The sequence below is a fragment of the Martes martes genome (genome assembly GCF_963455335.1).
Source record: "Martes martes genome assembly, chromosome: 4".
Classification (NCBI taxonomy): domain Eukaryota; kingdom Metazoa; phylum Chordata; class Mammalia; order Carnivora; family Mustelidae; genus Martes; species Martes martes.
The window spans coordinates 42,190,688-42,203,764 of record NC_137891.1 but is presented as its reverse complement, the minus strand read 5'-3'; the positions used below and the strand labels follow the sequence as shown (position 1 = coordinate 42,203,764).

The 13,077-nt window shown below is 39.0% G+C and overlaps 1 protein-coding gene across 1 annotated transcript; it reads right to left on the bottom strand.

Annotated features, from left to right (window-relative positions):
• Window positions 1-2,971: 2,971 nt before the first annotated feature.
• RBM12B (RNA binding motif protein 12B) lies at window positions 2,972-7,805 on the bottom strand. The gene is made up of 3 exons (XM_080801989.1): window positions 7,687-7,805; window positions 7,550-7,597; window positions 2,972-6,979 (listed from the first exon to the last, which is right to left on the bottom strand). Exon 3 carries the CDS (start codon window positions 6,949-6,951, stop codon window positions 3,946-3,948), a length of 3,006 nt encoding a protein of 1,001 aa, XP_080658115.1. The 5' UTR covers window positions 6,952-6,979; window positions 7,550-7,597; window positions 7,687-7,805; the 3' UTR covers window positions 2,972-3,945.
• Window positions 7,806-13,077: the final 5,272 nt, after the last annotated feature.

Sequence of the window (13,077 nt, the reverse complement as noted above, 5' to 3'; positions counted from 1 at the left end):
ATGAATTAAGACACTCAAGCTATTGCATTTTTATATTTTGGTACGTAACTGCGGTGTTGTAGTTGGGAGGGAAAAAAAAGTTATAGTATTTCTTGTTTGTAATAGCAACTCGTGTCTCTTGAGCATTGGTTGCCCTATCTATAAAGTTAAAATAGTGCCTGATACATAAAGCAGTCAGCAAATAGTTCTGATATAAAATGAATTCTCTGCCTACTTCAAAGAAATATTCTAGGGCGTCTGCCTGTGGCTCAGGTCATGATCCCAGGGTCCTGGGATCGAAGTCCTGCATCAGGCTCCTTGCTTGGTGGGGAGTCTGCTTCTCCCTTTCCCTATATATAGGGAGCCCCTATAACTGAGCCCCTAAAAAGGAAGTAAGCCATTGAAGGTGTTATCAATAGAGGTATTAAAAAAGGATCGAAGTTTCCTGGTTAGCTTTCTATAAAAGACCAACCCTAAAGGCCCTCATCAGCAAGGCAACCCTCTTGGGACACCTCTCACTCTTGAGAACTTTTTCTGTATCTTCACTTAATAATTAACTTCTATTGCTTTACTCACACACACACAAAAATGTAACCACCTTTAAAAACGTAAAACCTCTTTCAGCTTCCTTGTGAAAAAAAAAAAAGTAACCTAACCAGTTACTTTTGGAGTAAGTGGTCCATATAGGCCTCCATTTCTTCTCTCCAAAATAAGTTTATTAGGGTTATTGAGAATAAATGATATAGTTAATTCATAATTATAGGTCACAAATATGTAATATCTAATGCAGCTCAGTAATAACTAACATTTAATACAAAGATGGAGGTAATGGGGTCACTACTTAATAGGTGATATGTGAACCAAGAGCCACTGCTCTAGGACAGTATTCTCAGTAAGTGATAAAAGTGTACTCCCAATGTAATGATTGACTACCTCTTTGTTTATGGGATTATTTTTACTTTCTAGACATAAACTGTATTTTCCAGATACCTTCTGCAAAAACGTCTGGCTTTAAGGTAATTAAAATGCCGCTGGATATTTAGCTGGAAAACCAGTATGCTCTTAGTGTACCTGATATATCTGGGAGTAGGAGAGAGGAGGCAAAACTGGCTGATATAGTTGACCCTTGAACTATGCCAGGCTCAGGGGTCCTGACCTCTGTGCAGTTGAAATCCATGTAACTTTTGGTTCCCCCCAACTTAATAGCCTACTCTTGATCAAAGGCCTTACCAGTAACAGTTACTCAACATGTATTTTGTGTATTATATATTGTATTCTTACAATAAAGTCAGCTAGAGAAAACAAAATACCATTAAAATCATAGAAAATACCTAGTGTTACATTGTATTTATTGAAAAAATTCTACGTTTAAGTCGATATTTGCAGTTCAAACCCGGGTTGTTCAAGGTAAACTGTATCAATGGGTGTATAAGAACTTAGCATAGTATTCTTTTCTGTGTTTGAAATTGGTGGTGTGCTTGGTAAACTGGCTCTGCAACATGGAAAATGCCCTGATTTGTTGCATTTGCCAACTTCCGTGGCATGAGAACTCCTACCATGGCCAATTTAAGTCACCAATATACCACTGAAAGCAGAGTTGGGAAAAGATATGCAAAAACGGTTCCCAACCAGTAGAAGCCAGTTTTCTGTAATTAACTTTTAATTTTTAAAAGTTCTGAACTAAATGATTATGGGGTAACGTTAACTGTTCCTATCAATTCATTTATTTTACAGTCAAAATACAGAGCTTGTGTTTACTACTGTTGACCTTTTATTTACTACCACCATCATACCCCAGCCCATTTTAAGAAAAAGTTCCATATTATGGGGTATTTCACTGTTAGGTTTCATCTTAGCTCTTACTGATATTTATTTGAGAAGTATTTTAAAGTCTTCCATACATTCCCCAAGAAGACTGATTCACCTATATAATCTGAGCATTCAAAAATATAATTTCTTCCTATTTTGTTGATCATGTTTAGTTTAATTTATCATTCTCCTAGCTATTTATAAACTTACTAGTTTAAAGAGCCATATTGATGTGCTTTTTCAAACCAAATTACCAGTTTATTCATTCTACTAGAAGTTATATTCACTACAATTAAACGCACAGAAACTTGAGTTGGTTTCTCTTAGACTTCTTAAATCACTGAAGATTCATCCAAAATGGTAGTAAATAGCTAAATGCTGACAAAGTATTCTACTTCTGCTATATCCTATTATTAAGTGACTAAACTACCATATGTAAATTCATATTTTATTCTTACTTGCTCAGGAAGTAAGAATAAATAGGAAACCTCTGGATCACAGAACTGAGAAAAATTAACCTGGTTTTATGTAAACTAAAAGGCCAACCAAAGTCAAATCATATTTGATAAACAATTTTTAATTAGAAGTCAATTTCTAATGTTATTATCCAAGAGAAGCCCTGGATACATAAAAACTTTTAAAGTTAATTTGTCTTTTATGAACAATGAGCATACTAATTTTGTTTTTAATGCTATTTTTAAAGCAGCAATGTGTAAAGAAAATACTGGTTTACTCTTCAAAATATCTTCAGCATGATCTTACTAAAATTAGAAGTACCACTTAACAAAGTTAGTAGGCAAAAGTGTTAAGAGCATGAACTGAAGTCAGTGGTCTGGGTTGAAATTAGCTCCATGATTTACTAGCTATGACTTTAGGCAAGTTACTTAACCTCTAAACTTCATTATCTCACTTGCTGAAATAGATACAATAGTCCATACTTCCTAGGGAATATTTAAACTGAGATTATGCATGTAAAGCACTTTCACTGCCTAGCATATAGTAAGTACCTAATAAATGTTAGCCATTATTATGGGTTATTAAAAAAAGCCAAATCCAGTGTTTATAAAACGCCCACACTAAATATCAGAGAAATCAAAATTCAGTCTCATAAAAGTCTGATTATATTTAGTTACTGAGTCTTCGGATTCAAAGTCTTGAAATTTAAAAATGAGAACCTAATAAAAACTACCAAAAAAAAAAAAAAAACAAAACAAAAACAAACCCAAAACCTCCTAAAGGACTAAATTCTAAATTCTTCCTAAAAACAAACTATATCCATTTATCAAGATTCTTCCCAGCAGAAGCCTGAATGTCCTTTATAGCTACAGTTTTTGTCTTTTAAGTATTTTGAGTAAAACTTAGCAGTTTGGTTGATGAAATGTAGAGGAAACCATAGATCTACACATAGCTCTCTCTGCTATTATTATAGGATGTTTGGTCCATTCTATCATAAATACTAAGGTAGCTGTTGAAAACTTCACAGAAGAAGCTGTAATTCCTTTTTTTTTAAAATATGAATACAAGTAAAGTTAATTAGTTGGTCTATACATTTGCAATTTTTTATTTTTATAAAACTTTGCAAAGTTATGAACATGGAAACTTCAAGAATCTCCTAAGCTTTTTACATAAGTAAACTTCAAATTCACAGTCTGTCTATTTTCAACTATTTATAATTAACGGGAGGCTAACACAGTAATATCTTGGACAAAGAGGAGGGCATTAATTCTGCAGGCAAATTAGCAATAAAAATGCTAAACCTGAACAATCAGTCACTGACCATTTCCTTATACAGTATAAGATGTAGACTACAGACGGGAAACGAAAAGTGAATATAAAATTTATCTTCCCCAAATACAACTCTACTATACAAGTTTTGAGGTTTACCCATCAACAAAAATTAATGTACTTGTAATTTTCTCCCCCACTGTCCAAAAAAAAAAAAAAAAAAAGCCATATGTAATTGTAAATGAGAAAGAGTGGCAGTTTGCAAGCAAAAGAAAACCAGATTCACATTCTAATATTTACATTTGTTCTACTCACAAGTCAAATTAAAATGTTTCTTTTCATTAGATCATTAAAAATAAACACTTAAAAAAAACGAATGCATTTTACTGCATCAATACTGTGGGGAAGTAATTCTGAATTTAGAAATGCTCTCTAGAGCAAAATTAACTTAACTTTGCGAGGGCCAACTGGCCTATCATTTAGATCTTTAATAGCAGCCATAGCTTCATTATAGTTTATCATAGCAACAATGGCTTCTCCTGTAGGTAATCCTTGCTCATTATACTGTATCGAAACTGAATCAGGTATGATTCTATAACCATGGAAAAAGTCTAGAATTTCATTAACATTAGCTTTAAATGGAAGATTCATTATCTTGATAGGTGTTACTCTACCTGAACTACAATTTAATTTTGGATCAGGCATAAATCTCCCCTCAGGAAAATTTCCCATACTGCGCTTTCCAAAATCAAACTTGCCACCTTCTGGGCGACCAAAATTCACTAAAGGGCGATGACTTCTAAAGTCATCAGGTGGGTTCCTAAACTCCTCACCAGGAGGTCTAAAACTGTCAGGAAGTCTAGGGTCCTCCTCTGGAGGTTCCCTGAGGTCTTCCTCCGGGAGCCGCCTGAAGTCCTCATCAGAAGGGCATCTAAAATCTTCCTCCTGGGGGCTCCTGAAGTCCTCCTCAGGGGGATGCCTAAAGTCTTCATCAGGAGGGCCTCCGAAATCTTCATCCGGTGGGTGCCTGAAATCTTCCTCTCGGGGGCGCCTGAAATGTTCCTGGGGTGGCCGCCGGAAGTGCTCCTGAGGCGGCCGGCGGAAGTGCTCCTGGGGCGGCCGGCGGAAGTGCTCCTGGGGCGGCCGGCGGAAGTGCTCCGGGGGCGGCCGCCTGAAATGCTCCGGGGGCGGCCGCCTTAGGTGCTCCGGGGGCGGCCGTCTGAAGTGTTCCGGGGGTGGTCGCCTGAAATCCTCCCCAGGAGAACGCCTGAAATCCTCCTCCGGAGAACGCCTGAAATCCTCCTCGGGAGGTCGCCTGAAGTCTTCCCCTGGAAGTCGCCTGAAATCCTCCTCAGGGGGCTGCCTGAAGTCCTCCTCGGGAGGTCGTCTGAAGTCCTCCTCAGGTGGTCGTCTCCATTCCCCTTGAGGAAGCCGCCTGAAGTCCTCCTCAGGAGGCCGTCTCCAATCCTCCTCAGGTGGCCGCCTAAAGTCTCCCTCCGGGGGCCTCCTCCAGTCCTCCTCGGGGGGCCGTCTCCAGTCCTCCTCAGGGGGTCGCCTGAAGTCCTCCTTGGGAGGCCGTCTGAAATCCTCCTCAGGTGGCCGCCTCCAGTCCTCCTCTCTAGGGTACCTGAAGTCCTCCTCTCGAGGGTACCTAAAATCCTCCTCCCAAGGGTGCCTGAAATCCTCAAGAGGCCGCCTGAAGTGTTCCTCCCGAGGGCGCCTAAAGTCTTCTGGGGAGTGCCTGAAGTCCTCTGGGGAATGCCTAAAGTCTTCTGGAAGGCTCCTATCAAGCTGTCGGAAATCCGCCTGGGTTTGCCTGAAATTGTCCAGTTGCCTCAAGTCCTCTTGCTGATGCCTGAAGTTTTCAGATGGGCCAACTGAGTATACTGGTAGATCACTTGAGTCAAATGAATGGGAATGGTCATCTCTATCACATGACTGTGAATGGTCTTGCATTCTCTCAGTGGGCATCAAGGAAAAATTTACACCAAACTCCTGCATTTGTGCCTCAGATATAAGTCTTAACAACACCTCTGTCCCCAAGAATCTCCTCCGGTTTAAACGCTCAGCTTTCATGGCCTGTTCTTCTGTTTTGAATTTCACCAATGCTTCTCCCAGACCAACTCCTTTGTCGTCATAAAGTAAGTAAATGTCCTCTTCTCCAAGAGAAAAGTCTGCAAAGAACTTTTGCACTTCCACTTTTGTAACATCAAAAGGAAAATTTCTTATATATATACACAGTTTCTGGCCAGGGTAGCCTTCTTGAGGGTATTTTTGTGAAATATGTCCAAGCCTTTCTTTCTCTATTGACACTGGTCTTTTCTTTTCATAACATTCGATGAACTTCAGCATTTGCTTTCTAGAAACAGGATCAATATGAACAGGACGATACTGTAAAACAGTCTTATGTAAACCCAGAGCGGTGTTATAGTCTTTCAGAGTTTTGAACATCACAAAGGCGTATCTTGTTCTTCTTTCATCTTTATATAAAAACCTAATCTGTTCATTAGTCAGATCAGTATCTCTAAAGAAATTTCTTAAATCTCTCTTGTTAATACTTAGGGACAGATTTTTTAAGTGAACATAAAATCCAAGAGGAGAACGAGAACGTGTTCTTCTGGGAGATTTTGAATGAGATCGTTTTCGAAAATGTCGATCATTAATTCCTCTTGGTGGAGAATGTTCTTCAGTTCTCACAGGAATGTCAACCTCCTTAATTACATTACCACCAAACTCAATCCACTGTTGTTCTGAGCCTTGCATTACTTCTATGAATCTTGAACCCATAAAACTTCTATGACATTTAAGACCTCCTGAAGCATCAATACATGAAGCAAATTTTACTATGGCATCACCATTATTTCGGCCATCATGATGTTTCAAGAAAATCACGCCATCCACACACAAACCAGAGAAAAAGACACGTACATCATCTTCATTTACTAAGTAAGGCAAACCTCGCAGAAACAAGTAAGGATTCTCTGCCTTCAATGGCCGTGTCTTTCTTGGCCTTAAATCACCATGTCCTGTACCATTAGTATGAAACCCAGCATCTTGATTAATTGGAGAGCCATATCCAGAATTACTTGCTTCTTCTTTAATAGCCTCAACAAAGTTAGACAAGCTGCCAGCCCCTGACGCCCCAGATCCTGGTCGCTCTCTTCCTATGCGATCAGTTCTTTTCATTTCTATAGTCTTCTGCATTTCTGCCTTACTACTAAGAAAGAGCTCTACAGATGAATCCTTGATAAACCCTCCTGAACGACTTATGGCACGTCTTGCATCTTCATCTGTTGCAAAAATAATAAAAGCCTCCCCAATTTCCCCTCCAATTATATGCACTCCTCCATCAGGAATAGTCAATCCCGTGAAGAAGTGACGAATATCCACAGGCCCCGCAATAAAAGGAAGCCCCAGTAAACGGATGACTACAGCCATGCTGAGCTCAAACCACAGCAATAATGACCTGCAGACAGAAAGGTACACATAATAGCAAGTCTTATTTTTGAAGTACCTTATCCCAGACTAAACTTAATAATTATTTGGTTCCTACCTTCTTCAGCATTTATAAATGAAAACAAGGTACGAGTTCACAAAAAATAGACTATATCTAATTTCTTAAAGAATAAACCTTCTCCCATCTAAACATACAAATAAACCAACTGTTTCGAAGATATTTCATATCACCTATCCTATACAATATGAGCATCAAAAGTATCAAATCTTCTTTGTAAGTCTGCCAAGCACTGCTTCACAACAAGACCAAACTATTTTTCACTTAGAAGCGTATCTTCTACTGAAGCATGAGAGAGAGCTTCGCGGGTTAAGGAATTTTACCAACCAAAATGAGTTTTACATATTCGAAAAGCCATCTATGGTCAGTATATAATTTTTGCTTATGATAATAAACGGTCTACCACTAGTGCATTACTGGCCAGAAGTAAAGTACAGAAACCACGTGTACCTACATGTCCTACTCTACTTTACATTTTTTTGTCAAGCTTCTGTGAAAAGCCTTAAGCTCTGAATATCTTACCTTTTTAAAATTTCTTGGAGACCTGTTAATTCTGTAAAAGCAACTTAACTGTGGAAAGAAAATGAAATATAATTAATCCTCGGACCCTGTAATTGATCTTAAACAACGCCAGATTAGGATATTCACTTCAGAATTACCTATTAAAAGTGAAGCAATAATAGGAACCACAACTATGAGCATTACAAAATGGTCTTCTTTGTCCCAGAGGAAATTAATCATCCTTCAGCAAAAACGAAGTACAAATTCCAAGTAGACATCTGCAAATTATTTTAAAACAAAAAAAAATTCTGGAAATTAAACAGCTCCTTGATTGGAAGTAGCACAAGGAAAAGGGTGATAGAAATGTTATACATTTTGATTAGAGTGTTGGTTATATGGGTATAAACTTATCAAGACTAAATGACCACTCTTCTTAAGGTCTGTGCATTTCACGGTATATAAATTTTACATCCACTTAAAAAAAAAAGGCAGCTGTTCTACAAGTAAAATGACAATTTAAAGTTACCAAAAATTCCCCAAAAGCCTATCACTTCCACTCAGGAAAAGAAAGACCAAACACGTAGCTCATTAAGTCCAACTCTCTTACAATTTTCCTCCCTTTTAAAATGTAAGACCAAATCAAACTAGTAAGGCAATGAATCAAAATGATACAATAAAGGCACAAGACACTAATGTTTTGAATTCAAAAACCAATATTTAAAGCAATATATCCAAACCAATGACTACCCCTTTGGATACAATTTTAAGTTCTACACTACAGCTCACACTTTCAAACATGGAACCAAGTTTCCGGATTCTAACATAATTAAGGCAAATACTAAAATACCCCTAAAATTGGGGCACCTGGGTAGCTCAGTAGGTTAAGCATTCGACTCTTGGTTTCAGCCCAGGTCCTGATCTCAGCGTCATAAGCTCAAGCCCCTCATTGAGCTCTATGCTCAGCACGCAGTCTGCTTGCATTCTCTCTCCCTCTGCCTCTCCCCACTGCTCTCTAATAAATAAAATCCTTAAAAAGAAAATAAAATACCTCTAAAACAAACAAAAATCTCAACTACTACTTCTTATCTTAAACTCCTAAAACAATTACTATTAAAATTCACCTTAAGCCAAACAGAAAGTGTTCCAATATAGAATCTTACTATGCTAACAAGTTTATTCCATTTCAAACAGTCCTGCATTGAGAAAATCCAAATGACATATAGAAAATAGAATAAAAGCACATTTATTTAGAATATTTAGGTATTATCAGTATTAACTGCTGAAAAATTTTAACTTAGTATTTCCTTAAGGAAATTTATATCTAATATTTTCAGGGATACCCAAAGTAACAATATGCAATATAGTCTTAATAAGTCTTTAAGAGGTGCTAAATAATTATAAATCTGTTTTTGATGTGCCAATAAATGTTGCTTTAATTCAGTATTTACACTTAAGTATCACTCTTCCACAAAGTGTGGTCCAAAGACATATTCTTTGAAGTCTGCAAGGTTTATTTTCCTTTGAAAATGGCCCAATGATTCAACTTTTTAAACTACAAGCTAAACTAACAAAGATATCAAGAAATTACTTGGCATATTCTACATCTGAATTACCAATGCCAAATTGGTACTAAAATATTAATGACATTTATTATTAAAATATTTACATGAGGGGCGCCTGTTTGGCTCAGTCCTTAAGCATCTGCCTTTGGCTCAGGTCATGATCCCAGGGTCCTGGGATCGAGCCTCGCGTTGCCCCACGTTAGGCTCCCTGCTCAGCAGGAAGCACACTTGTCCCTCTCCCACTCCCCCTGCTTGTGTTCCTTCTCTCCCTGTGTATCTCTCTGTTAAATAAATAAATAAATCTTTTAAAAATATATATTTACATGATACATGTGTGGGGGCAGGGGTGTATGGGAAATCTATGTATCTTCTGTTCCATACTGCTGTTAACCTAAAAAACTGCTCTAAAAAATGGTCTATTTAAAAAAATACGTGCACAGTACCAAAAATAAAAAATGAGTACAAGCCTGTTTCCTTCAACAAACCAATATCCACACCAACATTTAAAAAACTATAAATGGCTTCTAGAATAGTCCCCACTAAAGTTTCAAGATTCCTTCCCATGCAAACTGACTTAGCTCCTTTACTTTTATATTTTAGAACGTAAGATACACACCATTTTATGTCTCCTAAACTTTTTCAAAGATTTAAAAGAGATTTGCCCTGAGAACATAAATATATCTACAAGATACTTAGGGATGTTTCAAGGAATATGTCAAATTCAAAAAATTTCAAAATTTCTTATTCTCCCTTGCTTACAAACAGTATTTTAAATAGTTCCATGAGTACAAATCTCATGATTCCTATTCAAACAGACAATATAAAATATTTTTTTCTAATTTGTCACGCATAACTAACACCTAACTTTTCTGCCCTTTGGATGGGAGGGAAATGTACTATTTTCTCTCTCAACGACACACCTGGGAGACCACCTCAAAAGAGACCAGTTCTCAAAATGAGCACTTTTCCTGTGGTTCCCATGTTATTTCCTTAAGCAAACTCCTCAGCAATTCTACTCTTAGAACATTACACAAAAATCGAAATACACAAAATACCCAAAAGTCACTGCACTTAAATTTTTTTCTACTTATGAAGGCAACACACATATTCTTTTGACTGTGTTGATTTAAAGACCATGATGTTAGAACTTCTAACTTATGAAAAGATGGAAGTGAGTCCTTAAAAGCTCCTTTAAGGGCAAGTCACTGAAATTTATAAGTTCATTTTAAATAATCTTGCTGATTTTATCCAGGATTCATCCCACTTGATCACCATTATCCACTAAACAATACAAAATGTGCATCTTCTAATCAAGTCTGAAGGGAAACAAGAGACTAAATTTAAATAGGTATTATTATTTCAGACCTATCTGATTTTAACTAGCGAATAACAAGTCATTTTCCAGATATGGTGGGGGAAAGAAAATGACTATTCTTTAAAACCCAAAGTTATGACGAAATTCTAAACACAGGAGTTTCCCCTGCAGAAAATAATCTGGCCCAGTCCGCAATTATTCTTTATGAAGATCTGCCTTTTATCATATTATAATGTAGATGGTTAAAATAAAAACCAAAGGTATGACGACACAGAGCCATAGTCCTTAACAGGAACTGGAAATGAAGACGAATCCACACGGCACAGGATTTCCCATAACATCCATCATCCTCAAATGGGGATCATCCGAAGGCACTGCTTCTATAGCCCAAAGCCTTTGTCCATACTCCCAGGGGTCAGAGCTTCCTTCTTTCGCGCCAGGCCAAAGTTGCTACGTGGGATCCGATGCTGTCGCCAGACCTTCAGCCATAATCAGCCTTCAAATTAACCTGGACCGCCCAACCTCCGTGCCTTTCCGTTACGCCGTCCCAAGGGCAAACATTCCACCCTAACTCGCCACACGGTGTACTGCCCCATACCTAACTCAAACACTTTGGGCCACTCTCCTGCCTAACGAGCCGGGCCTTCAGCCCTTTTCTGCCACCACTGACTACGATGACATAGCAAAGAAAAAAAAAATACCTATGAAATCCTTCGATATCTTCACTCTTAAGAAAACTGGGCAGCGCACACACAACACCACATGGAGGCTGACGGGAGACTCGGTGTTTAGCAAGGAATGAGAGTGCCCTAACGGCAGAAGCTACGCTAGCTCCTGGCGCGGCTGCGGGCCCCGCCTTTCCCTGTTCTTCCGTCCCCATCGCCAACCCCTCCCCACCCCCGACGCCCGAAGGGTAACTGCTTCGCACTTGGTAATAAACACACACCACTGCTGCCGAGTCGGACACACAAGGCCGGAGTCGGGAGGCACTCCTCGTCGCAGCAGCCTGCCCAGTACAGGTGGAGCCCTCAGTGAGCCTAGAAGAAGATGGCGCCCACTCTCCCCTCCGCTCCGGACAAACGGACGTACAGTTTGTCTGCCCATGCGCTCTCCAGGCGTAACCCACCACCCCGGCGCCCCAGCCACGTTTGCGCAGGCGTCTTGACGCTCACCCCCCCCCTTCCCGTCGTCAGGGGAAGGGAAGCGGAGCCCGCGAGCGCGCCGTTCCGCCCTGGGTTTGATGAGCTTCTGCGCATGTTCAGATTCTATCCAATCCGGGAATCTCCACCAAAGAGAGGCGAGATTCCTAGACAAAGTTCGGGGTCGACTCTTTGTGGTAACGAGAAGCTTCAACAAATAACTCCTGAGATATGTTGCGTAAACGTTCGTGATTTCCAGGAGTTAAGGAAGGAGATACAAAAGCAGAGAAAAGTTGACGATTTCTTTCTGTCTTCAGTTCTACAATTATCGTGTGGCGTAAGCATCTTCTGAAAGGCTCTTTATAAAATCTAAAAGGGGATTAAAAATGTTTTACTGCCTTAGATGTTTGGCAGATACGATGCCAACACCCAGGGCGCTTAATAAATGCATGCCTATTTATATTCTATTAAATTATGCCAAATTTATAGACACTAATAACTTTATGAAGCAATTTTTTACGTTTGTTGTTCCTACTTTCTAGTTTTTTGAAACATGAGACAGACCAATCTTGAAAAAATGGTAAGTGAAAAGCACAATTATATAAATGTTCTGTGATGCCGGCTACGTAATGGGTAGTGAACAACCTTATGTTTTATTTCATTTTTTTTGCAAATAAAGCAGCCCACCAGTTTTATAACTACATGATGTATTTATGGGTGGAGTCAAAGCTCCCTAAGAAAGCAGAAACTGTATCTTTAAAGCACTTCGGAGATGAAAAAAATGAATTTTCAATCTCTCTGATAGGATTGTGAGAAGAGGTCATCTAACAAGTGAATAAAAGGTGGTTCCTGGAATAAGAGCCACCATTTACTCACTTGGGTAAATTTTTTAGCCTCTCCATGCCTCAGTTTCCTCATCTGTAAAATGGGGATAATAGTAGCATCTACACCATGGGTTTGCCATAAATATTAAATGAGTTAATATGCGTAAAACCTGAGGCTAGGTAAGTATTAATGGTTTCAGATGTCAGGGTGATCCATGTACAAGCAAGGATAGCACTTTGGGAAGCTAGTTTCATTGAGTAGATAGCATTTGCCTTGATTATTCCCCACAGTCCAGGGTTTGGTCCTAGGGGAACCTGACCTCAAAAGCTAAAGTTTATGGAGGGCTTACTATGTGGCAAGCCCTGTGCATTATCTCATTGTATTCTTACAACTACTTTCAGAAGTAGTTACTATTATTTTTCCTATTTTACAGATAAGGGATATGGGCATAAAGGATCACAGAGCTTGTTCAAAGCTACAGGGATAGTGCAAGGTAAAGCCAGGAATTGAACCCTGGTCATTTGCTCCCAGAGGCCACAGGGGAGGAGTCTGTCCTTGGAGGCAGACTCCCTTTAAAAAAGCACACAGAACATACACTCCAGAATGTCAATACTGTCAATATTAATTCACAAGAAGAAACACTGGCAAAGGGGACCTGAGGTCAGCTCAGGCTGACCAGCGCTTTTCCTGGCCTGTATATGCTCTCTA

Coding starts and splice junctions, on each gene's coding strand:
- RBM12B (XM_080801989.1), bottom strand. CDS start 6,951: ATGGCTGTAGTCATCCGTTTACTGGGGCTTCCTTTTATTGCGGGGCCT.